Source organism: Macrobrachium nipponense, chromosome 29 (genome assembly GCF_015104395.2).
Source record: "Macrobrachium nipponense isolate FS-2020 chromosome 29, ASM1510439v2, whole genome shotgun sequence".
NCBI lineage: Eukaryota > Metazoa > Arthropoda > Malacostraca > Decapoda > Palaemonidae > Macrobrachium > Macrobrachium nipponense.
In genome coordinates this window covers 20941340-20965339 of record NC_061092.1, presented here as the reverse complement: position 1 = coordinate 20965339, position 24000 = coordinate 20941340, and the positions used below count along the sequence as shown (strand labels likewise).

Sequence of the window (24000 nt, the reverse complement as noted above, 5' to 3'; positions counted from 1 at the left end):
ATCGGAAGAATCAAAAGGAATTGTGATCATAATTCTATAATTTTCAACGCTGACTGATATTAGGCTATAATAGAACTCTACTTTATGGGCATCTAATAAAGGAATATAACCTAGCTTCTCCCGTCCGTTTTCCAAAGTTAACGTCAGATCTTTAATAGGCATGAGGTGAGGAGATAACACACCCTTTGTTGCTAACGTAATTGCTTCTACGTAATCTTTTGACTTTTCAATAAAATGTGATATTTTCACACGGATATGATCTATTTTCGAACTATAGTAAGCTAACGTAGCCAGCAAATGTTGAACTTCCATGACCTGATCGATATTATTTGAATGTTCATTAACGATACTCATTATTTGATTGATCGAAGATAACTGGCTGCGAAGTTCAGATAAAGCCAGTTCTGTTTTGTGTTGCAAAAACTCAATTCTTTTATTTTGATTATTTATCTTAGGCGATTTGAGATTCCTAAGCCTAGATTCGCAACTGATCCTAAGATGTTAGATCCAGCCAGAAGAAGCGGGTTGCGGCGTTCAAGAGTATTGTGCCGCACAGACCACATCAGCAGGTCACGAGCGAGTTCTTCTGCCTCGGCGGTTTTATTTTGTATGTCATAAGACAACATTTCCGCGACGCTTAGTGTTTGAGCTAGCGAAATCTCTGAGTTAGCATGAAAATTACGTTCGTGCATTTCCTTAAGGGAAATACCAAACCTCATCAGGTCATTCTTTAAAGTTAAGGACGTCATATTCAGGCAAGAAAATCGCATGCATATCTACTTCTATAACAATATTACTTGACAACGACGATGAATACATCATCTATTCTCTCGATAATCGAGCCGTGATTAAATTCTATTTCTTTCGTCCTAGCGCTCTTTCCATACAACAAAGATGTCTGAATACACAATATCACTCCTAACAATAACAGATTCATTTTTGAAACCTGCAATGAGGAAAACATATGTAATAACTCGCGTAAAAGAATAGGTTTACATACAATATGATTAATAGATATATATATATATAAATTATTATACAAGTTTCATAAATACAACCATTTTTTCCCTCACTCCATCTACCTTTCTTTAGATTCTGATATGTGCCAATGGGACTATTCTCACATCAGTGGGTTTGGATACATTTTGAACCCTAACTCTATTGGCCGTTAAATTTTCTAAAATGTTAAACGGGCCTTCAACTTAGGTGTCAGTTTATAATTTAAACCTTTACGTACGTATACTTGTATGTATACCTGATCGCCCACGGCGCTAGTTCAGTTGGCTTAGCTATTTTATCATGATTTTTTTTCATTATGATTTGTGCTTCTTCTAAATTCTTACGAATTATATTATATCGACTTATGCTTGCATCCATAACATCCTTTAGAGGATTTGATAAATTAGTTGTAGGCTTTAAGATGTGGAAAGGCGTTCGGGCCGGGATACCGTACAGTGCCTCGTGCGGTGTCATTTTTAATAGACACATGATACGAGTGATTAAGTGTGCTTAGTACCGCAGGTATGGCAATGTCCCAGTTGGGGTCTGCCCCCCCTAAGGTGACCCTTAAAATGTTTAAAACCTTACGATTTGCCCTTTCCACTAGCCCATTAGACTCTGGGTGATAGATCATGGTATTGATTTTCTTTATACAAAGGAATTCGCACAAGGAGTTAAGGAAATGATTATTGAACTCCCCGCCCGAGTCTGAGATAATGATGTGTGGAATTCCATGTTTACAAATGTAGCACTCGTAAAACTTCCTAGCGCACTCGACCGCGGTTTTGTTTTAAGCGCTATAAGTTCTGTATATCGAGTCAAAGCGTCTATAATTACTAGAAGGTGCTTATTTCCTCTGTCTGACTCGTAAAATCCTGTTAATAAATCTAAATGTACTCTTTCAAAGGGTTGATTTGGCACGGGGTAAGCCCCTAGGCTGACAGGTGTCTTCGTGTGCCCTTTGTATTCTTGACAAGTGCGACAATTTGCTATGTGCTTTTTATATCTGTAAGCATCGTATGCCAATAAAATAAGGATTTGGCTTTCTGTGACATCAAGGTATAACCCGGGTGTCCGTGCAGTGGATTTTCATGCAACCACTTTAAGACAGTGGGTATGAGTGAGATAGGCACCACCACCTGGTTGTTATTCAACTGCGGTGTGTTGCGGGTTTTCCTCGTCACGGATCTACACAGGATATTGTCCTGTAGGATATAATTCTGCTGCTTATACTTTTAGGTATTCCTTTTTCCTTCGGATTTCCGTTTAACGCAATGATGATTTTTTCTATTTGCGGATCTTTTCTTTGTTCTGTTTCTGTAATAGTTCAGCACTCCAGCCCAGATCTTTCCTGTTCAGATATAGTTTTAACAATGGGCGTGGAGGTTGAGATATCTATTAATTCAGCTAATGGCTCGGTACAAGATGAAGAGGGGTTGCGTGATAATGCGTCAGCAATGATATTTGCTTTCCCAGGTAAATACCCGATCCTCGCGCCAAAGTCCTGGATGATCATGTGCCACCGAGTTCGCTTGGGGCTGTGACTAAAGCCTTTAAAGAAGTCGGTTAGGGGCTTATGATCAGTGAGAACCTTGACGGGGTAACCGTATATTATGAATTTAAAGTGCACGAGTGAATTAACAATAGCGAGCCCTTCCTTGTCTATTCTGCATATTTTCTTTCGGAAGGCTCAGTTTACGTGAATAAAAGCTATAGGGAAAAAAAAAAAACAAAAAAAAAAAACTGTTTATCATATTGTTGAAGCAATACCCCACCTACTCCTAGGTCTGAGGCGTCTGTTGCTATGAAAAATTCCTTACCGAAGTCAGGAAATTTCAAGATAGGAGAACTACACAGTTCATCTTTCAATTTATCGAACGCCTGTTGATGAATTTCAAGACCATACGAAATCTACGCTTTTTTTATAAGATCGGTTAGGGGAGCGGCTATGATTGAGTAGTTGCGGATGAAGCGGCGATAGTAGCCGCTACATCCTAAAATTGCTGTATTCCCTTGACGTTAGTAGGTATCGGAAAGTTACGGATAGCCGACACCTTATCATGGACGACTTTAAGACCTTCACTAGAAACCGTGAAACCTAGATAGACTAGTTCTGTTTTAAAAAACTCACACTTACTTATCTTTACCCTTAAATTATGCTGCCTTAATCTTTGTAGCACTAACTCCAATTTACGTAAATGTTCTTCTAATGTGTTGGAAAAGATTACTAGGTCGTCCATGTAGGCATGTAGGATATCTCCCAACAAGTCTCCAAACACGATGTTTATCATACGAGTAAAAGTTATAGGAGCACAACGTAAACCAAAAGGCATACGCAAAAATTCATAATGTCCCCTGGCTGTGCTGAAGGCAGTGTATGGGATACTCTCTTGTTCCAACGGAATCTGATGAAATCCTTTTAGTAAGTCTAGGCTTGTGAAATATTTATTCTGGCCTAGTAAGGATAGGATATCATCGGTACATGGTACTGGGAATCTGTCAGGGATTGTTTCTTCATTTAAACGACGAAAATCTACGCATATCCGCCAAGTTCGATCTTTTTTCGGTACTACTATTAACGGAAAATTATAAGGGCTGTTTGATTTCCTAATGACTCCTTCTTTTAACATTTTACCTACTTCCTCTGTTATCTCATTCTGAAATTTCATAGGAAGTCGGTACGAAGGTACATAGATTACTTTCTGTTTGTCCTTGAGCCTTATTTGATGCTCGATGACATCCGTTTTTCCTAAGGTTCCATCCGTAGTGGAAAAAACATCATGATATTTAGTTAAAAGATTCAAAAATTTCTGCTGAATTTCTTCTTCTTGAATGTCCTTATTGATTTTGTTCTTTATAGATTGCAAAAGGGGTTCATCCGCAACTGATTGAGCGTGATTTATCTCAGCTACGGTAAGAATGCGATGTTTATAAACTTCGGCATCCAAGATATGTTGATTTTTGTGGATTACTAAAGTGGTATTCAAATGATTACAGACTTCGATGTTACATTGTTGTTGTGAGCCGACTGTATAAATGGCTTGTGTGACGGATAATCCTTGTGTTCTCAGAGTTTCGGAAAGGATTAATGTTTCAGATCCTGGCAAGGTTCTCTTTACACGCACTAATATATTTGAAGTTACGTTAGGCTCGAGAGTTTGCGTGCAAGCTGATATTACGGGTGAGCGAGAGTTCTGTTGGGTTGCCTGTATTATTTCTTGGTTCATGAGACAGGTGATTGGTTCCGTAATGTAAGTGACAACTCTGTCTGTCTCTTTATTATCTAAAACTGATTTTAGGGTATTAGAAGACCTATAGAATTTCCCTTTGATATACACGCCGTGTTTTGCAGGTGCTAAGATAATATTTTGAGTGCCCATAGACGGGTATCCGATAATTACTGCGGGATACATATTAATGTTTTGTACAACGACAAAGGTATCAGCAAACGTGCGCTTACCGACCTTGTACTGTACATGAGTTACGCCCACAACATTTAATTCATTATTCCCTATGCCTGAGAGCCTTATTCCGGACTTTTCTATAGGGAAATTTGAAAAGAGTAAATGATGAGTTCTTAAATCCATGATATTACGTGGACTACCCGAATCAAAGAACAAAGTGAATGACTTATGGTCCAAATTTACTGCATGTAAGGTTGGTCGCAACTCGTCTTGACTAATAATTGCATGAATTTGTTGCAAATCTACGGGAACCTGCACAGATTTTTTTGATTCGGCCGTGTGTTTCATAGGAAAATCAATTGTCTCACAATGATCTGATAAATGATTAAACTGATTATTTGATACAAAAGATGTTGATATTGATGACCCAACATCGCCCTCTCCCCCCTTGGAGTGAACTACGTGGTATTTGTTTTGTTTATCACACCTTGAAAATTCGCTTGCCCTTGCGAGTTCTGGCTAGACGGCCCAGGAACAGAGGTACCTGAAGCACGATTTGTTTGTTTCTGCTGTTGTGCAGAATTTCCGTTTGGTTGTTTCTTCTTATAGTACTGAGGACCCTTCTTTTTATTTGCACTGGCAACTGGTTGCGTGTTTGTAGCATTCTGCTGTTGATTCCTCGAGTAGCAACGGTTATATGAATGAGTTGAACTATTGTGTATTGAACAAAAACGCGTCCGACAGTCTGAAATCATGTGACCTGGTCGTTTACAGTTATAACAAACCATCCCTGCAACTTGATTATTATTATGTACCACATTTACTTGTTGTGGCTTGTTCTCATTTTTTTTTTTTTTTGCAAAAACTTGAATGAGCGAAGGATCTAGGTCGGTACATTTAGACATGTGTTTTTTGATTTGTTTATACACATCTAATTCCGTACTGTCGGGCTGCAATTTTTTATCAAAACACCGTACTAACGCTTCAGGCAACATTGCAGTGATAGACGTAAGGTAGATCAAACGGATAAAATCTTTCACTTTGATTTTAGCACCCGCAACCCACCCGGAGTTACTTAAACTATCCTGATTGTGATTATTACATATATATCTCTATCTCTTATATATATATAATATATATATATAATATATATATATATATATATATATATATATATACATATACACTATATATATGTATATATATATAATTATATGTATATATATCTATATATATAAATTATGTAATATATAATATACAATACATAAATTATAAATACTATATGTAGTATGTATGTAAAACAGTATTTGAACGTTGCAACCATATATTACGGGCACTTCCTTCATTTCACTGGTGAAATATGGACAGATCATAATGTTACAGGGGTGTGTATATATATATATATATATATATATATATATATATATATATATATATATATGTATATATATATATATGTGTGTGTGTGTGTGTGTGTGTGTGTGTGTGTGTGTGTTTTATATTCATTGATGAAAACTGTTTGTTTTATTCATTATTTGCCACTATTTGAATAGAGGTGTTACTGGCTTCCTAATCAAATTAAATATGTCGAATTGCGTGGAATAGATTAGAAAGGTTGTAAATCGAATGAAATTAATTAGCTGTTAAATTTACATGGTAAATTATCGTTCTTTCAAGTTAATGTTGTTGAAAGGTTCAGGATAAAGTGATACGCAATTGCTATATAGATTGCTTAGATTTCGCAGAGGTTACTAATACATTAATTAGGTTCATTTGTATTCTGTTGGATTAACCGTCAAATTAATGAGGAGAAGTAGCTCTTTATTTAAAAGGGTTGATTAGCATTCTTGTTACGTGAGTTTTTTTTATTATTTTACTTTTTTTTTTTTTTTGCGGGGGGAGCTGCATTTATTGGCAGTTAAAGTCTAGAGAAATTTTTTTTAGCTTATGCTCTTAATGAATTATAATTTTTTTTTTTTATTTACATAAGAGAATATTAACGTATATTGCAAAAAGAAACGATACTTCAAATGTGCAGTGCAGTTCACGTAGGCTACGTCAGATGTACAATGATCCCTCCTCATCCCCCTCCTATGAGGGTAACCCCCACACCTCTCCTTCGTATTTGGTATTGTTATTCGATAAACAAAAGTGGAGTTGTGTCGAAATAAAGAATTCCTGTATGAAATTCCACTGCCATTTAAAAATTGTGCTCAATACTTCCGTTTTGTAGAGAGTGGTTGGAATTTATATGAGTCCCAGTAAATCCCCCCCCCCTCTCTCTCTCTTCTCCTCTCTCTCTCTCTCTCTCTCTCTCTCTCTCTCTCTCTCTCTCTCTCTCTCTCTCTCTCTCTTCACATGCATGTTGCGTTCTTTTTTTTTGGACCACCAGAAATAACCTAAATGCAGGGTTCATATCAACGAATAACCATATAAGGTTATGGTGATTCGCAAAAGTAACACAATTTATTGAAGTAAGTATAGGTAGGATCCGGTTACCTTACATTCCTCTGTCGAGGAAATCGTCCTACGACGCCATTCACGTTGGGAGGAGTGGGCTGGCGTCCTTTGAAGCCAAGGTACCAAGGAGAAAACCAGCTGCCAGCTGCATGGCACTTGTCGTGACTCGTGAGTGACCTCCTCCTTGCTTGGCACTCCGTATTGATCTCTTGTCTCTACTATGTCTGTCCGCTTTCAGAAGATCATAGTAGTGGGAGGGAGGGAGAAAAATTGGAAGCCAAGGGAGGTCGATGACTACTCAAGTAAAAAGAGAACTGTAATTTATGCCTGTAACTTGAAATTTTTTTTTTTGCAGACTTAAATATGAAAGATTCAAAATTATTGGGTTAAGCTAGGTCTCAACTTGTTAAGTTTGATGATAAATTGATTATTTTTCCATTGAGAAAACTCTTGGGAATATTTGAAATTAAAACAATAGCGAGGCGACGATTCTAGCCCTATGTAACTAGTGAATTTGTTGAAGAGAGAGAGAGAGAGAGAGAGAGAGAGAGAGAGAGAGAGAGAGAGAGAGAGAGAAAGTCATTATAGAAATTTTCAGTCCGCTATTTATAATTTCCGAGTGATACCCGGCATGACTAACTTCTGTGTTGAGCTTTTAGTAGTTGTTATTATTATTATTATTATTATTATTATTATTATTATTATTATTATTATTATTATTATTGGGGTTTTCGTTAAGTTATTGGTAAAGAATGTTATTAGATACAGGGATATTGTTATTGCTCTTGTTCATTTTAAAATCAATACACAGGCTTTACATTGAGCTGTGTCCATATAATTTACCAAGACTTACCTCCCTTTCCTCTCCCCCCCCTTTCTTTTTCAAATACTTTATTTAGTTCTTTACAATATTTTTAAAATTATAGAAAGTGAAACACGCAAGAAGCTTTGGATGTTCAAGGTCAGTCGCTCAATGAGGGCGACAGAATTATATATTGAGGAAAATAGAAGACGTACAATGTCAGCAGTCAATTACAACGGAATCATCACTGGCCTCAGGGCTAATATTTTTCACTGCTCGAATTGTACGGATTTTTCAGGATAAATTATCATTATTTTTCGAAGTCCGTAATTTAACTTCGGAATTGGGAATTCTTCGATTTTTCGGTAGTGCCTGAATCAGTTTACCTAAATTTCCTTTCAGTTGTTTGGTTGATTGTAATCACTTTAACACTTGACCTTAAATTTACTTTTTTGTTTATTTTAATCACTCTAACACGTGATTCGTGTTTGAGTTGTATGCCTGTCTGTTTCTCCACTCTCCATAAAAAGCACCAAATAATTTTTTTTTCTTTATCAAAGTTCTCGTGGATCAAAACGAAGTAAGTTTAACTAAATGTAATTTTAAATAGATTTAATTACGGATTTTGATACCAGCTAAAATTTTTTGTTTTCGTCGGTAGCGCTTTCCAAGTGCATAATTCATATCTAAAATTTGATATTCTCTCTGCTGAAGGAAGACAAGAAAGAGAGTCGAAACGAAAGTTCGGGATTTTCTCGGCGGCCGTGTTTGAGTGTTGGCGACGTCGTTTTATCTTCATCGTCGTCATCATGTCTCCCTCTACTTCTCTTTTCTGCGAATGTAAAACATCTCACGATTTTATTCGAATGGAAAGCCGCTACTGCTGATTCCTCTGATTTTTGTTCTTTTTCTTTTCTTCCTAGGAATCGAGGGTCTGGACCCCCGTATTTTGGCTCGGCTGGTTTTAGAAAAGGTGATGGATGGCCTCTCTTTTTACCTGATGACTGACTTGCCTCCTAAACAGGGCAGTAAATGGCCTGCTTCATTATCCTCTTACGTAGTTATACATATTTATGTGCATGCACCTATATCCAGGGGGATTTAAGGCAAGCCAGTCTTTTTCTTCAAAGGAGATAAATAGCACATTGCGATTGAGGACTGCCACACACATTCACATACATAGACATACGTAAATACACACACACACACACACACACACACACATACATAGACACGGAAACATGCTTGCTTAAATAAGCACACACGTATATAAACAGCCGTTCACACATTGTATATTTGATTGTTCAGTTGTAAAGGCCCACGTTAATATGTACATAGGCGCACATGCTCCATTGGGGGCCGCTTTTTCTTTCATACGCTTCGTCGATTTGTTACAAGGTCGTTTTTTCCACCATTGATTTCTGGAGAAAGGCTTCCTTTGTTTCGATTCTGAAAAGAATTCCATGAGTGGCTGGGTGTCAAGTGACTTGAATTGAATGGCGGAGTTCGATTCATCGGAGTCACTCTGCGCCCGCTTTTACAGAGTATGTGCTTGTTTTGCGCGCACAGAGAGAATTTACGTCGCTATCTGTATAAAATTTTGACATTCTCCTGTGGACTTGCAGGGAGAAGTATAGTTGTTTAGGAAATGAGAGAGAGAGAGAGAGAGAGAGAGAGAGAGAGAGAGAGAGAGAGAGAGAGAGAGTTTAGAAACATCTAGAATGTGTATAGGAATGTTTTTAAATTAGATTTAGAAATTCATGTAAAGGGAAGGAGAGAAAGTCGTATTGAGTGGCTTAGCATGTTATCTAATTAATATCAAGGAAAGTTAATGCACTAACGTGCGAATCGGCTGAGATATATTTCTCATTTTTGGTACGTTAGCACATGAGAGTTACTTCGAAGATATTTTTCAACAATTCGTAGGTGCGGCCGTCTCGTTTGAGAATTTGGAATATCTTGGATCGGTGCTATAAATGTTTTCAAATACATCGAGAGTGGAATTTATTAGTACCTCAACGTTCCCTAGTTTAATCTTGTATACGTAGCAATAATGAAATAACTTACTTGCGCACGAGCAGTTTATATGTATAGCATGCTTTTTAGATACATTGAAAGCGGGAATACCAGTATAGTTATGTTACATTTTTGCTGGAATTTAGTGAAGGGTATTTTGTCTTTTATTCGAGCTCTTACTTTCTTTTCAATCTTATCAGTGTTCTGCGCTTTTCTTGTGAATTTCATTTCCCATCCCTGTACAGTAACTTGCTATATATATATATATATAGATATATATATATATATCTATATATATATATATATATATATATATATATATATATATTACATACCATAAAATATATACATATATACAACATACATACATACATACATACATCATACATACATACATACATACATACATACATACATACATACATACATATATATATATATATATATGTGTGTGTGTGTGTGCCCACGCGCGCACGTATGGCTATATTAGCTTTTTATTTGCGGAACTCCTGCACTTTTTTTTTATGTGACTTTCTTCTATTCCTTTTTATGCCTAGAATTTTTCTCCTCTCTCTCTCTCTCTCCCTTACGATTCTTTCCTTTCCTGTTCCTGGTGCGGTATTTTACTTTGATCTTCCTGCCTCTTTCTTTAGTTCACTGCCTGAGAAAGACAGCCAGCTCATCTAAAGCCAATGAATTTGGAAAATTTCGTTGTGCTGAAAAGCACCAATTACACTTCGTGAAAAATATATGAAGCCTTGATAACCTCCTCCTCCTCCCCGTCCTTTGTGTTCAGCAGGTAGTGAGAAAAAATTTAGTATTATCTCATTTGCCTTGCATCGGTATAAAATAGCATTCAAATTATCTTATTTATACCGCGACGAAAGATCCAATTAACATATTTTTCTCACGTTACGACGCGATTAACTTCAGCGTAAAAAATATGAAGGTTTGTAAATTGTTACCTGGATAAAGAATGTGCCTTCACCTGGCGATTTGCATTTTTGCTTGCTTATTGCATTTTTGCATGTTTAAGTCATGGGCCTTCATCTTCACGTGGTGGTATATTGTGAATGTTGTTTGGATGAATAGTTATAGAATTTGTTTATTTATTTATTTATTTTTTATTTTTATTTATTTATTTTTTATTATTATTATTTATTTTATTTATTTATTTATTTATTGTTTTTTATAAAATAGCATTTAGGTAGGATGTAACAAGTACTACATTTCATTACAATTGCTCCCAATTCTTGAGAAAGAGTATTTTAAGATGTGAAGTATGACTTCTGGTCTATGTTTTTTCCCCTCCCTTTTAATCTAACTTTGCCTTCTCATTAATTAATGTATTTTATTTTTTATTTTCGTGAAGCTTTAGGGAATAATGCATTTGACCAAAGACAGATCCTTTTACATCTGGATAACTGCAGTTGGCCTGATCCTGATCAGAGCTCTCCATTTAGCAAGGTTATTTATGGATAAAGCAAATCCGATGCTTTTGTTTTGTGAATCAACGGGAAAGAAAGATTTTATATTGAAGCTGAACACGTATGAAAAGTTATGCTCATGATCCAGATGAGCCACATTTCCTTGAGGCCTATTCCTGAATTACTGCCATGAGGTCAGGATCAGTGCTCTGAACTGCGTTGTTTTTCTTATTGGTGCACTTTATTATCTAGTTATGTGGGCTAGATATACTTAAACGTCACAGTATTTATTGAAATTAGTTTTATTGTCAGCCCGGAGTATTTATATTTTCTTTGTGCCTCTGTTCACAAAGGAAAAATTAACATTGTAGACGTACCTGAGGATCCTGAAAGCATAGGCTGTATACCAGGGTACTTTATTTTCAAGTATGTAAATTGTAATAAATGTGAATAAATTGTCTAAAATATTCCTTGCTAAGAACGCAAGAAAACAAATTATTAGAATAGGTGATCTGATTGATTTTCATTTTCTTTGTTTTTATAAAACTCGTCCAGCGAGGCTAAAATTGCAGTAAATTGGAATTGTCCAACATCCAGTAGCACCGAAGGTCTTCATTCTCTAGAAAATATTTCCAGTGTTTGCCACCTTTTTAATCATTTATTTTCCATCTTTGCGTTTAGATTTGATTAGAATTTTGCTGTCAAGTTTCAGATATTCCTTCCCACTAGATTTCGTTTTGTTTATTTCATTTTATCGAAACGTCTTCTTATAAGTTTTTTTTTTTTTTTTTTTTTTTTTGTTTTTTTTTTTTTTTTTTTTTTTTTTTTTTTTTTTTTTTTTTTCGCCAGCCTGGAACTGAAATGTAAGGAGTCTGTTTTTGACATCTTTCGTATCCTTTGTGTGTATTTTTTTGTCTGGTTATAATTCTGAGTTTTTGACTAAAGGCTTTTACAGAAAGTTGCTTCATAGAATTCTTTGCGAAGATCCTTGAAATTCATTGGGTATTCAGACATTTTGAAAGAAAAACAGAAGGTTGTACCATGAGACTGAATTATTCCCCAAATAAATCAAATTCATAATCTCAACTTTTATGTAGACTGAAACTTTAGTGTTTTATAAGTTTTTGAATAAAATGAATCCTTCAAGAAATGTATTGGGTAAAATAGTTTTAGATAACAAAATCATTAATGGTTTGAAATGAATATGCTGGAGTAGTCTCCAATGCAAGATTTGAGGTTCATTGTTTTTATTTTGTTTATTTATTTTTTATTTTCTTTTGTATCTTTTATGGACATTTTAGTTGGTGTTAGCGTCTTGGCTTGTTTCTTGAGAGTGTATGCCCTGTATGAATAATAATAATAATAATAATAATAATAATATTCGCCTTCTCTTTTCTGTCTGTCATCTTTCTCTCTCAGTAGGACTTCATAGTGGCCCGTTAATCTTCTCTACTGGCATATAAGAGGCAGCCGCTCGGGTGAGATAGAAGGAAATTGGTTTGCTCCGGAGTGGAAGAAAAAAAATTAAGTTCGGTAAAAGAGCGGAAAAAGTAGTTTCACTTGTTTTATAACTTCTCAAGTCAGTTTGTGCCAGTTTTACTCAGCTAAGATGCCTTAACTCTTGGGGATGTCCTCTTATTTTTATGATTATAATGTCGAGAAAGTATTTTTCGGTAAGCATGTTTCCTCTGGATATTGTCAATAATAATAATAATAGTAAGAAGAAGAAGAAGAAGACGTTTAAAGAAGAAGAAGTAGAAGAAGAAGAATAGAGAAGAGAAATATAATAATTCTTCCATCATAACGAAACTTTTTTTAAAGTTTACAATGGCGACGTCTTCCCATTTGAGTCAGACTTTTTGTCAAAATTTTCCTGCCACGGTTATTACGGTCAACATTTGTTCTTTTTTTTATTTTCCAACTTTTCTTGCAGCGCTTATTCTGGCAAACATTTGCCACCACCGCATTTCCTAACGAGATGCCATGAAAGATTTGAGATAATTTGACGCTGTCGTCGACTAGAATTGATTTTCCAAATATGCGATGAATTTCGTCGTGATTTCAGTTCGACTCCTGAAATAAGGATTTTCTTGGGTGGGCTCACAAGAGTTTCATTTACAAATTCGTATATTTTAGCGTTGTAGTTTTCTGTAAAATAAAACTATCGAGATGGCGTTGTCTGTCCGTCCGCACTTTCTCTGTCCGCCCTCGAATCTTAAAAATTACCGAGGCCTGAGGGCTGCAAATTGGTACGATGATCATCCACCCTCCATTCATCAAACATACCAAATTGCAGCTCTCTAGCCTCAATAGTTTTCATTTCGTTTAAGTTTATAGTTAGCCATGCTTGTGCTATATAGATGCCAACAACACAGGCTGTGCCTGAATGTTTCATGGGCCGCTGCTGAGAGCTTCAAATAGCATTACTCATTTTACAGAAAACTTGATTGCGCCGAAGAAAATTCGCGCAGTTTTTACTTGTTTCTTTTTGTGTATCATGTCTCGTACAGCTTATTTACTTCTGTATTTCTATTTCCTTACGGGGCTGCTTTCCCAGTTAGCGACGTGTCGTGTTTTATGAGACCATGATATTATGTTTAGTCAGTTGTGGCTGAAGAGTGGCAAATGATAATTATACACCACAAGGAAATAGAATTGAGAGCCGAGATCTCATGTAACAGATGGTAAAATGTAGATGTTCTAGCAAAAGTCCCTACATTTTGTTTTGTCTCTATATTTCTTGAGTGATATTAGCTGTCGTTTATGCGCAATACTTAATTTAGGGATTATTGCTCTGATTTTTTCACAAAGTTTCAGATTACAATATCGATTTAAGCGGAAAATTTTTTTTCTTCTTCTTCTTCCTCTTCTTCTTCTTCTTCTTCTTCTTTATGGATCATCGTATTGGCTTACAACCGGAAATGTTTCAATCCCATTCCACAGCCTGGGAGTTTTTAATTTCTTTTAACAGCTTGAGCATTTTTACTTTCCTGTTATTAGATATGTATACGGAGATTATTGTTTCACTTCTATTGCCATTGGCCGGAGATTATATTTGACTTACATTTCCTGCTCGTTTTTTTTAACACCCTGAGATTTGTACGATTCCAGTTTTGTAATATGATACAAGAACGATTGCTTCACTTTCATTTTCAATAGCCTAACCTGTTATTTCACCACAAATGGTCTAAAACTGCGTCTATTTTTTTTTTTTCAATGTGCGTGTTAATTTTATTTATTTGTTATAAACTTTGCCTTACAACCTCATAATTCCTCGGCCCATAACATTTCTATTATAATTTTACCAATTTGCTTCCTTTTTTTAATTTCCTTTTTTTAATTGATAATAAGGGAACGACTAGGGCTATTGATTCCTGCGGAAGGATCATTACTGGAGTGGGGGAAGTGGCAACACCCCCTCCCCCACCGGTGGTACATACAATCAAGGTCTGAAGAATAGCCTCAGGCAGCGTGAGAGTGGATGTACAGATGAGTTTTTAGACAAAAATCAATGGGGTAAGGCTAGTCAGATGACGCTGTGATGTTGCTCGGCCTGTTCTGAGTATAAAAGTAGGTTGGTTTTTCCTACGAAATGATAGCAGTTCGTCTATACTGAAACATTTTTCATCCTGAAAAAAACCTTATTGAGTCGATTTTAGGTCTGGCCTTGTCACTGGACAGACATTTATGACTGCAGGAAGTGATTGATGGTACCCTGTTCTTATTTCGCAGTTTCTTTTATTTATGACTTAGGGGAATTGTAGGGGAATTATATTCTGTTTTGACTTCTATTCTATTTCTAAAGAATGCATGCGCATTATGAATAATAAAATGTATAAATAGCATTGGCTAGGTTTTCCTTTAATTGTTAAGGTAACTAAGTGGTTCCCTTTGCCCATTATAGGAACTAATTGTATTGAAGTTTCTCTTAAGTGGATTTGTATTTTGTTTTTATTTTCTCACACATGAGTTATCCATGCGTTAAGAGTTTTTGAGTTAAGAAAATGTCTTTTTGGTTTATTCCATAAGGATTATTGCACGTATGAAACATTAATGCATAGTCTTCCGTGCTGTAGTTCACACGAAATAGATATACGTTTAAGGAAGGATTATAGTGTATAAATTGAATAATTATAATTATATGATGTAGATAGTTAACCATAAAAGAGTATTAGTTATGAGGGAAGCCGTAAAAAGTACTAATGTTGTCATGCTCCATGCCAGAAACACCTTTAACATTGATTTTTCTTTTTACTTTCAGATGGATGAAGAGTAACTTGAGGGCGCCATGTCAGGCCCGGGCGGGGGCACACCACCCCTTGTTACCAAGCGCCCACCCCCATCGCCCAAATCTTTAGAGGCCAACCATTTACCGCCCCCAAAATCAAGCTCTCCTGCCGTTATTTCACCTCAGCATAACTCTCTGAAACACCAGGCGAGTCATTGATGTTTTTAACATATGGTGATTGAGGATGGTGATATAATTACAGTGATTTCCTCTCACTCTCCTTTTGTCCTGTTTCCTTGTTTTGGGCTGGGGGATGGTGAGGGGTGGGGGGGTTCTTATTGATAACGGAAGCATGTTTTGGAAGTGGCCTTAGTTTCAGGGGTGTTGTTATGCAGGATGCCTTTGCTTGGGAGGGGAGGGGGTGGGGGGCGGGGGGCGAGGGTTTGTAGAGTAAGGGATGTTTGATGGAGGGAAGGCGTCATAGTTCGAAAGATCCGTCGTGTTTAGTTCTCATGGCCCACCTCGAGACGTCAAAGAGAGAAGCTCTGTTATGATTAATCTTCGTTCAGAAATTGATGGATAACAATTAATTAATTTGCTGTCAGCAGTGGCTTCATTGTATTTCAGAGCTTGTGATCTGCAGCCTCTCTCTCTCTCTCTCTCTCTCTCTCTCTCTCTCTCTCTCTCTCTCTCTCCTCTCTCTCTCTATCTCTCTCTCTCTCTCTCTCTCTCTCTCTCTCTCTCTCTCTCTCTCTCCATAAAACGTATCCTGTCTGCGCTTAAGGGCTTGCTTCTAGACTTACGACGATTTTGACAGTCTTTTAAAGCATCGAAAGACCTCGTAAAAATGTCGTAATGCCAGGATGATTTTACCAGCAGTCAAGCTTTCCTAACACCTCTCTGCTTCTGATTGATAACGAAGATGAATTGGAGCTCTTTGTGAATCTAAGATCACTACGTTAGGGAATTTGTTTTTGCTCTTCTTTTACATGCTTATGTACTGTTTTTGTATGAAGAAGTGATGTGTTAGATTCGTTTTGCTGTCTCACTCTTTGTTAATTCTCCCCAGCAGATCAACGCCTCATTTGCTAGGAATAAGATCAGCCACTGGTGCTGAATCACTCCCTTTTGAGGTTATAAGAGCAGATAATATGCTGAGAAATTATTTTCCAGTAAATATTCATGACATTAAACGTACCTGTCTGCGTATATTTTCTGTCAAGTGTTAATTTATCATTAATAATTTGTTCTGCAACAGAGCTTCAAATTCTATTTGTAGAACCGTGGAAAAATATATATCAGATTTCTTTCTGGCGAGCGGAAAGTGAAAACAGCGGGAAAGGGGAGGACCAGGAAGGGGCCTAAACGGAGGAAGAAAGACAGAAAGCTGTTTGAATTATGTAAAGAACTTTCTTGAAAAATGTTGCGTGAGAGAGAGAGAGGGAGAAGATAGAGAGAAGGAGCGAGAGAGAGAGAGAGAGGAAGAGAAGAAGAGAGAGAGAGAAGAGGAGAGAAAGAAGAGAGGAAAGAGAGAGAGAGAGATATCGATTGGATCCTTGGCGGGGAGTTTCTTCCCAAAATACATTCCTCTCCGATGGTGTCATTCATGACTAATGAAGTCGATTGCAGTTGTAATGTATTGAACGTATTTTTTATTTGATGTAGATCTCTAGAGGATTGTATTCGATTTCTGGCGCATATGGAGCGATATGGTGACGTTCGTAAATCAGTGCTCTTCTGTTAGCCTAATTCGTACTTTATGTACCTATAATTGTCAGTCGACTTGAGTTAGAGAATAAAATAGAAATATAATAAGGGAATACCACAGGAAAATGAAGGGCAGAAATCCAAGCGCTTTCGTCTTTTACTGAGACATTGTCTTAGTAAAGACGAAAGCGCTTGGATTTCTACCTATCATTTTCCTGTGGTATTCCTTATTAAATGAAGTCACGTGCATCTACTGTGATTTTTTAAGGAAAATGGAAATATATTGGAATAGCGAACCATAAGCAGGCATGCCCCAACATGGTCTCGCTCTCTCTTGGCTGGAATCGTACGTCAGTGCACACACATGAGGAATGCTCCCCGCAACAAAGAACAATAACTGAACCGAGCACTGAGGCATAAATACTGATGCTCTCTAAGTGGAAACCCCTTCCGCGAAGCTTAGAAATAACCTCGACCCTATAAATATCTCTTGAGCGAGAAATCTCGCACTTCGGTGAATAGACTGCTGCAAATCTGAAGCACAGGCTAATACTAGAAATGGAATTGTGTTTCATGCGCTGCTTGGGAAGTTCATAAATAGTTTTTTTTTTTTTTTTTTTTTTTGCACAGGAAGGAGGTCTTGGAATATTACAGACAAACCTTTATTGTAAATGCAAGGATATTGGATCTAGTGCTTATGAAGCAATTAGTGAGTGGGAAATTGCTAAAAAGGTTTGTATGTTATTGCCATGCCACTGTTAACAGTGTAGATTAGCTGTTAAAAATGCGAGCAAGTTTTTATCAAAGCTGGCCCTATTTTATGTTATTTATTTGTTTTATAAACAGGGAGAGGAGAAATAGTAAGTAAAAAAGATGACCATTTGGAGAGAGTGGCAAATGCGTAGAAGGTAATTAGCCTTTCGTTGGCATTGGATCGCGAATTTGGTTGATTAGAAGAGAGAGAGAGAGAGAGAGAGAGAGAGAGAGAGAGAGAGAGAGAGAGAGAGAGAGAGACTCATACTGCTGGTAAAAATTTGTATTCTATGTAAGAGGGACCTATTGACAGTGGAAACGATACTCTCTCTCTCTCTCTCTCTCACACACACACACAGAAGAAATGATTGCCTCCTCTGAAACATGGGCAACAGTGCCAACAAATAGCTGCCATTGCCAAAAGAGCACAATGGCGGAAAAATTGATATGCTTAAAGTGGAAAAGGATCAGCATTAAATCCTTCTGCAGAGGCGAAATAGCCTCCTCGTACTCCATAAATATCGCTTAAGTGCGGAAACTCACGTTGTTGAATGATTTACAGCCAATCCAAGGGCAGAAGCAGAAGATACCCTGGGCGGTTTTTTGGACGCTTTCCATTACAGAGGCGTTTGTGCAGTTTTATACCAAAATGGGAAAAATAATGTGATTGCTTGCCTGGAAACGTCTGCTAAAACAGTAGATAAAAATATATTAACAAAGCCGAAAAGTTATTCGAGATGTAGAGGTAATGACTGTGAAAATGAAAATTTAGTTTAACATTATGTAAACCAGGGATAGTTTTCGTCAAGGTGCAGCAAATGCAAAGCGAAATATTCAGCAAAATGAGGATTTTTTTTTTTTTTTTTTTTTTTTTTTGGCCAACATAAAATGTTAATAAGTCAGTTATGCTTTTTTATTCTAGGAGAAGAATCGCTAGAAATATGGAAGTTTTTGTTTTTATTTAACATCTTTAGCAGGGAAAAAATGCGTTATAAAGCAGAGGGTTGTAAATAATGCAAGGAAATCATTCACAGCTAGAGTGATTGTCAACATTTCAGATTTGCCGTTAACAGTGAAGAGAATTTCGAAAACAGATACTTTGTCAAGAAAAGGAAGCTAACATAGCGATTGGCAGAAATCTTTACAGACAATAAAGCTAGTAAGCTTAGTACCTATTGCCAGAATATAAACACTTGACTGTTACGCTCTTAAAACGCCAACTTATTTAGATGAGATGATAGAAACAAAGGTGAGACAATATGTGTTGAATCTCTCTCTCTCTCTCTCTCTCTCTCTCTCTCTCTCTCTCTTTGATCACTTATTTTCGGGAGAAAACGGATTTGCTTATAATTATAGAGACTTCAATGGCTTTAATCGACCTAAGCACCATACTGATTTGTCCCTAGGATTCCTACACTTACCCTAAGACTGGGTATCGAAGAATAACTAGAATGTTATGATGTTATCATATACGAGGATCCTATGATAGAAATTTAATGCACACGTAGTTCTTGCGTCTGTTAAATCCTTGAACATTCTGGTCAGTCACAATGAACAATGCATCTGCTTTTACCTTTATTCATTGTCTTGTTAGGAAATGTTAAAACAATGGCCTTTGACTTTCACAATGAAGTTCCGTTTCACTTGGTTCAATGCAACTTTAACGAACGGCCATTTTTCCATATTGATTTAATACAGTAATAGAATAACCTATTTTATGGCCTTGTAACTATTTAATTTGAAGAGTGTTCCGGGTGAAAAATTTGTTGCGCTAATGAACAGAAACAAATTCCAACTAACTGTGTTTTCATTATATATATACTATATATATATATATATATATATATATATATATATATATATATATATATATATATATATAAGTGTGTGTATGTATGTATATAAAATCGTGTGCGTGTCAGGATTGGGGGGTAAGCCTAGAATTTAGAATTGATAGAAAATCCGCTTTGGTGTGGTGTTATGTAACTCGATATCCCACAGTTATAATCGATTTGAAACTGAAACTGACATTTCTCATACGAAAACTTGTTCGAGACGGAAGGAGGCGGTTGGTTTTATTCGACGTCAGATTATAGTGAGAAAATAGCGGGTATGCGATTCTCCATTTTGTGGAATAAAGGAAAGTATAACTATGTCATATATTTTTTTTATTCATTCAAGTTTATTGTTAGAAGTTGCAAAATGCTCCGAGAATGTTGCAGCTTACTGGTTAACGAAAATTGTCCAGAATTATCTGTTTATTTAGTAAAACAGAAAGAGGCCAGTGGATGACCAGGAGATTAGATTTATTCTCTGTGGAATCTTGAAATAAGCCAAACTCAGAATTAGGTTGCAATATTTATTTTAGAATAAGGTATGACTCATCTTCCAGGTAAATATCGGTGTTTCCTTAAGATTAAAGTTTGTTATTTGAGGTTTTAAAGACTAATTTCAAAGGAAAAGGTGGAATAAATAAAAAATTATTTACCTCATTTATTGGCATTGGTGATTTATTGAATTGAATTATTACTATCTTATAACTAGGCCAAGAGATTATAGTCCGTTAAATATCTGAAGGTAAAGTGTGTCTTATCTGTCTAATCGGCGTATATTCATCAGCCTCCACAGGGTGAAATATTTATAAATTCAAAATTGCGATATCCGCCAAAATATATGGTTTAGTAGATTGAAGATTATCCCAGTCCTACCAAGCAAGTTAGTGTCAGCTTTCCAAACTGAATTTGGTGTTTTCCTTTAATAAAAAATCTAATTTTTCATATTAATGCCTATTCCCTTTTGGATAGGCACTGCTATAGTTGCCAACAACACAGGCCACCACCGGGCCGTGGCTGAGAATCATACAGTATTATACCCTGTACAGAAAAATGTAGTGCATTATTGGCCTTGCTCAGAACTTCTGTTCAAAAACACGTATCCCCTTTTCAAGTTCTTTTTATATATAAAATAATATGTAAGGTAGGTAATGTACAAAATAAAAAAAAACACATACACACATGTCAACAATGTTATAAAAGAAGTTAGATAATTCAATGCGGTAGTAATAAAAGTCGTGATTCTCGTAACTTTCTCTTGCAATATTTGTTCCTTTCGGATCAGCTTCACGGACATTTCCCTTCTTTGTCTTCCTCTCGCACAGGTCGGGGAGCTGGAAGCTAAAGCAGCCAACATGAGGACGGTTCTCTCGCAATTAGTGGACGCCGACAAGGACGTCGACACGGAGGTCAACGACGTCCTGTCGAGCGTGAATCTTGTCAACGGGGGCGGGAAGGATTCCCCGCTCTTGGGGACTCTGGGTCATTGCGACTCCCCTCCTCCGCTCCCCTCGCTTATTTTCGATTCCCAGTTGAATAATATGCCGTCTACTCTACTGGGCAGTGACCCTATTATTAACCAGTCACAGTTTCATAGGTAAGAACGTTGGTGGTCATGATTCTATCTTTGTTTACAATTTTTTTTTTTGCACACATACTGTGTATAAAATAGTTATGAATAAAATGGACATATCTTTTTCTCCTGGTAATAATTTTTTTTTCATTTGCGATAGCTTGGTTCCTTAGATATCTTGTAGTATATATTGAATCATTGTTGTGTAAAGGAGATTTTCCAGTTTTTTCGTTTATCAAGTGGGTCTGAGCATTTTGAATTTTTAAATGATTTCCTCGAGCAATACCTTCGTGTTAATTTTTGTGAATTGATTAAGTGACTTATATTGGGTCAGAATAGTTTTGGTAAAAAATAAGTGAAATATATTAAGGCGGTTTGGTACAATTACCTCTCTCTCTCTCTCTCTCTCTCTCTCTCTCTCTCTCTCTCTCTCTCTCTCTCTCTCTCTCTCTCTCTCTCTCTCTATTAGAATGATGAAGGACAGTTAGCCTTCTAAAAAATGGTCATAGACTAAATGTGACTTACTTACAGGACTAGTTCCCCACACCCGCTTCACGGGTCGGGCATCTTATCAGGGGTCGTCCTGAACGACAATTTCCCTGATCTCAACGACAACCATCACACACCTTCCGGCAGGAACTCCGCCGTGAGCATCAACGAGTTCATAGATAACGTCGAGTACGCAGACTTCAACTCCAACACGGGTGAGTACAAAATTAGTTTCGAATCCCATCATATGCTTGTGAAATGGGCCTTATTTTTTAATGTGTTTTTGTGTTTGGGAAGTTGGTGAGTTATGCATATCCGTCTATTTTTCTATCTTTAATGAAATAACAAACGTAGTATGATGTCTGACTACCTCGGAAATTCAGTGGTTGTACTTCGAATGCATATAAACAGTTCTCGCATGAATTTTGGTGATAATTAGATAGCGTTGAAGTGAGGTCAGAGTACTCAGCCTGCGCAATGGGTGATATGAAATAAATCGGAAACAATCTCAAGGCAAATCTACCCAGAATACATGTTGTCTAGGATAGCCTACGCCAACCAAATGTGGTTCCAAGGCCCTGTAAAGTCGCTTGTTAAGTTAAATAGTATTTTTTTTTCATTTTTGCATAACTAAACGGCAATTCCAAAGAAGAGCTCCGCAGTGAGATATTCTTTATTATTATATTATTATTTTCTTTTATCTATTATTATTTTTTTTTCTCTCTCTCTATCACAGTCCTCCAATTCGACTGGGTGGTATTTATAGTGTGGGGTTCCTGCCTCCTTAGGAGTCCATCACTTTTCTTACTATGTGCGCCGTTTCTAGGATCACACACTTCTGCATGAGTCCTGGAGCTACTTCTGCGTCTAGTTTTTCTAGATTCCTTTTCAGGGATCTTGGGATCGTGCCTAGTGCTCCTATGATTATGGGTACGATTTCCACTGGCATATCCCATATTCTTCTTATTTCTATTTTCAGATCTTGATACTTATCCATTTTTTCCCTCTCTTTCTCTTCAACTCTGGTGTCCCATGGTATTGCGACATCAATGAGTGATACTTTCTTCTTGACTTTGTCAATCAACGTCACGTCTGGTCTATTTGCACGTATCACCCTATCTGTTCTGATACCATAGTCCCAGAGGATCTTTGCCTGATCGTTTACTACCACTCCCTCTGGTTGGTGCTCGTACCACTTATTACTGCAAGGTAGCTGATGTTTCTTGCACAGGCTCCAGTGGAGGGCTTTTGCCACTGAATCATGCCTCTTTTTGTACTGGTTCTGTGCAAGTGCCGGGCATTCACTTGCTATGTGGTTTATGGTTTCATTTTTCGTATTGCACTTCCTACATATGGGAGAGATGTTATTTCCGTCTATCGTTCTTTGAATATATCTGGTTCTTAGGGCCTGATCTTGTGCCGCTGTTATCATTTCTTCAGTTTCCTTCTTTAGCTCTCCCCTCTGTAGCCGTTGCCATGTGTCATCGCTGGCTAGTTCTTTAGTCTGTCTCATGTATTGTCCGTGCATTGGTTTGTTGTGCCAGTCCTCTGTTCTGTTGTCATTCTCCTGTCTCGGTATATTTCTGGGTCTTCGTCTACTTTTATTAGTATTTCTTCCCATGCACTCTTTAGCCACTCGTCTTCACTGGTTTTCAGATATTGCCCCAGTGCTCTGTTTTCGATGTTGACGCAGTCCTCTATACTTAGTAGTCCTCTCCCTCATTCCTTTCGTGTTATGTATAGTCTGTCCGTATTTGCTCTTGGGTGTAGTGCTTTGTGTATTGTCATATGTTTCCTGGTTTTCTGATCTATGCTGTTCCTGCGCTGTATCTGATTACTGGGACTGCCCATGTGTTTATGGCTTTTATCATATTTCCGGCGTTGAGTTTTGACTTGAGTATCGCCTTAAGGCTCTGCATATATTCTTTCCTGATCGTGTCCTTCATCTCTTGGTGTTTTATATCCCCTCCTCCTTATTATTATTATTATTATTATTATTATTATTATTATTATTATTATTATTATTATTATTTTCTTTTACTGAATATGGAAAAGAGTGCATACGCTGCTGTGCAGGTGAGATAACTTGAGAATTCTACCTCCCTTTGTTTATGTTTTTAGGTTAATCCCCTAGGGGCTAATGCTAAACATGGCGTCCTGCGGAGCTTGTCCACTAAAGAACATAAACATTAGACGCCATTTCTCATGTTTCGGTAAATTTTTATAGTTTATGGTTTTCTCATTTTCTGTATAGTTCAGTCAAAACATTTCACAAATAAACAAGATCTCTGAGCTGAGCTCTTCCTTAGA

The 24000-nt window shown here is 36.9% G+C and overlaps 1 protein-coding gene across 9 annotated transcripts in view; it reads left to right on the top strand.

Annotated features, from left to right (window-relative positions):
• The window catches only part of LOC135206179 (adenomatous polyposis coli protein-like), a 626589-nt gene that overhangs the window by 308339 nt on the left and 294250 nt on the right, over positions 1-24000 (top strand). For all 9 annotated transcript variants that reach the window (XM_064237480.1, XM_064237484.1, XM_064237481.1 and 6 more), the window contains 3 exons: positions 15370-15543; positions 20954-21225; positions 21733-21905. In XM_064237480.1, coding sequence (XP_064093550.1) covers positions 15397-15543; positions 20954-21225; positions 21733-21905 — 592 coding nt within the window. In that variant the 5' untranslated portion in view covers positions 15370-15396. The remainder of the gene's footprint in view (positions 1-15369; positions 15544-20953; positions 21226-21732; positions 21906-24000) is intronic.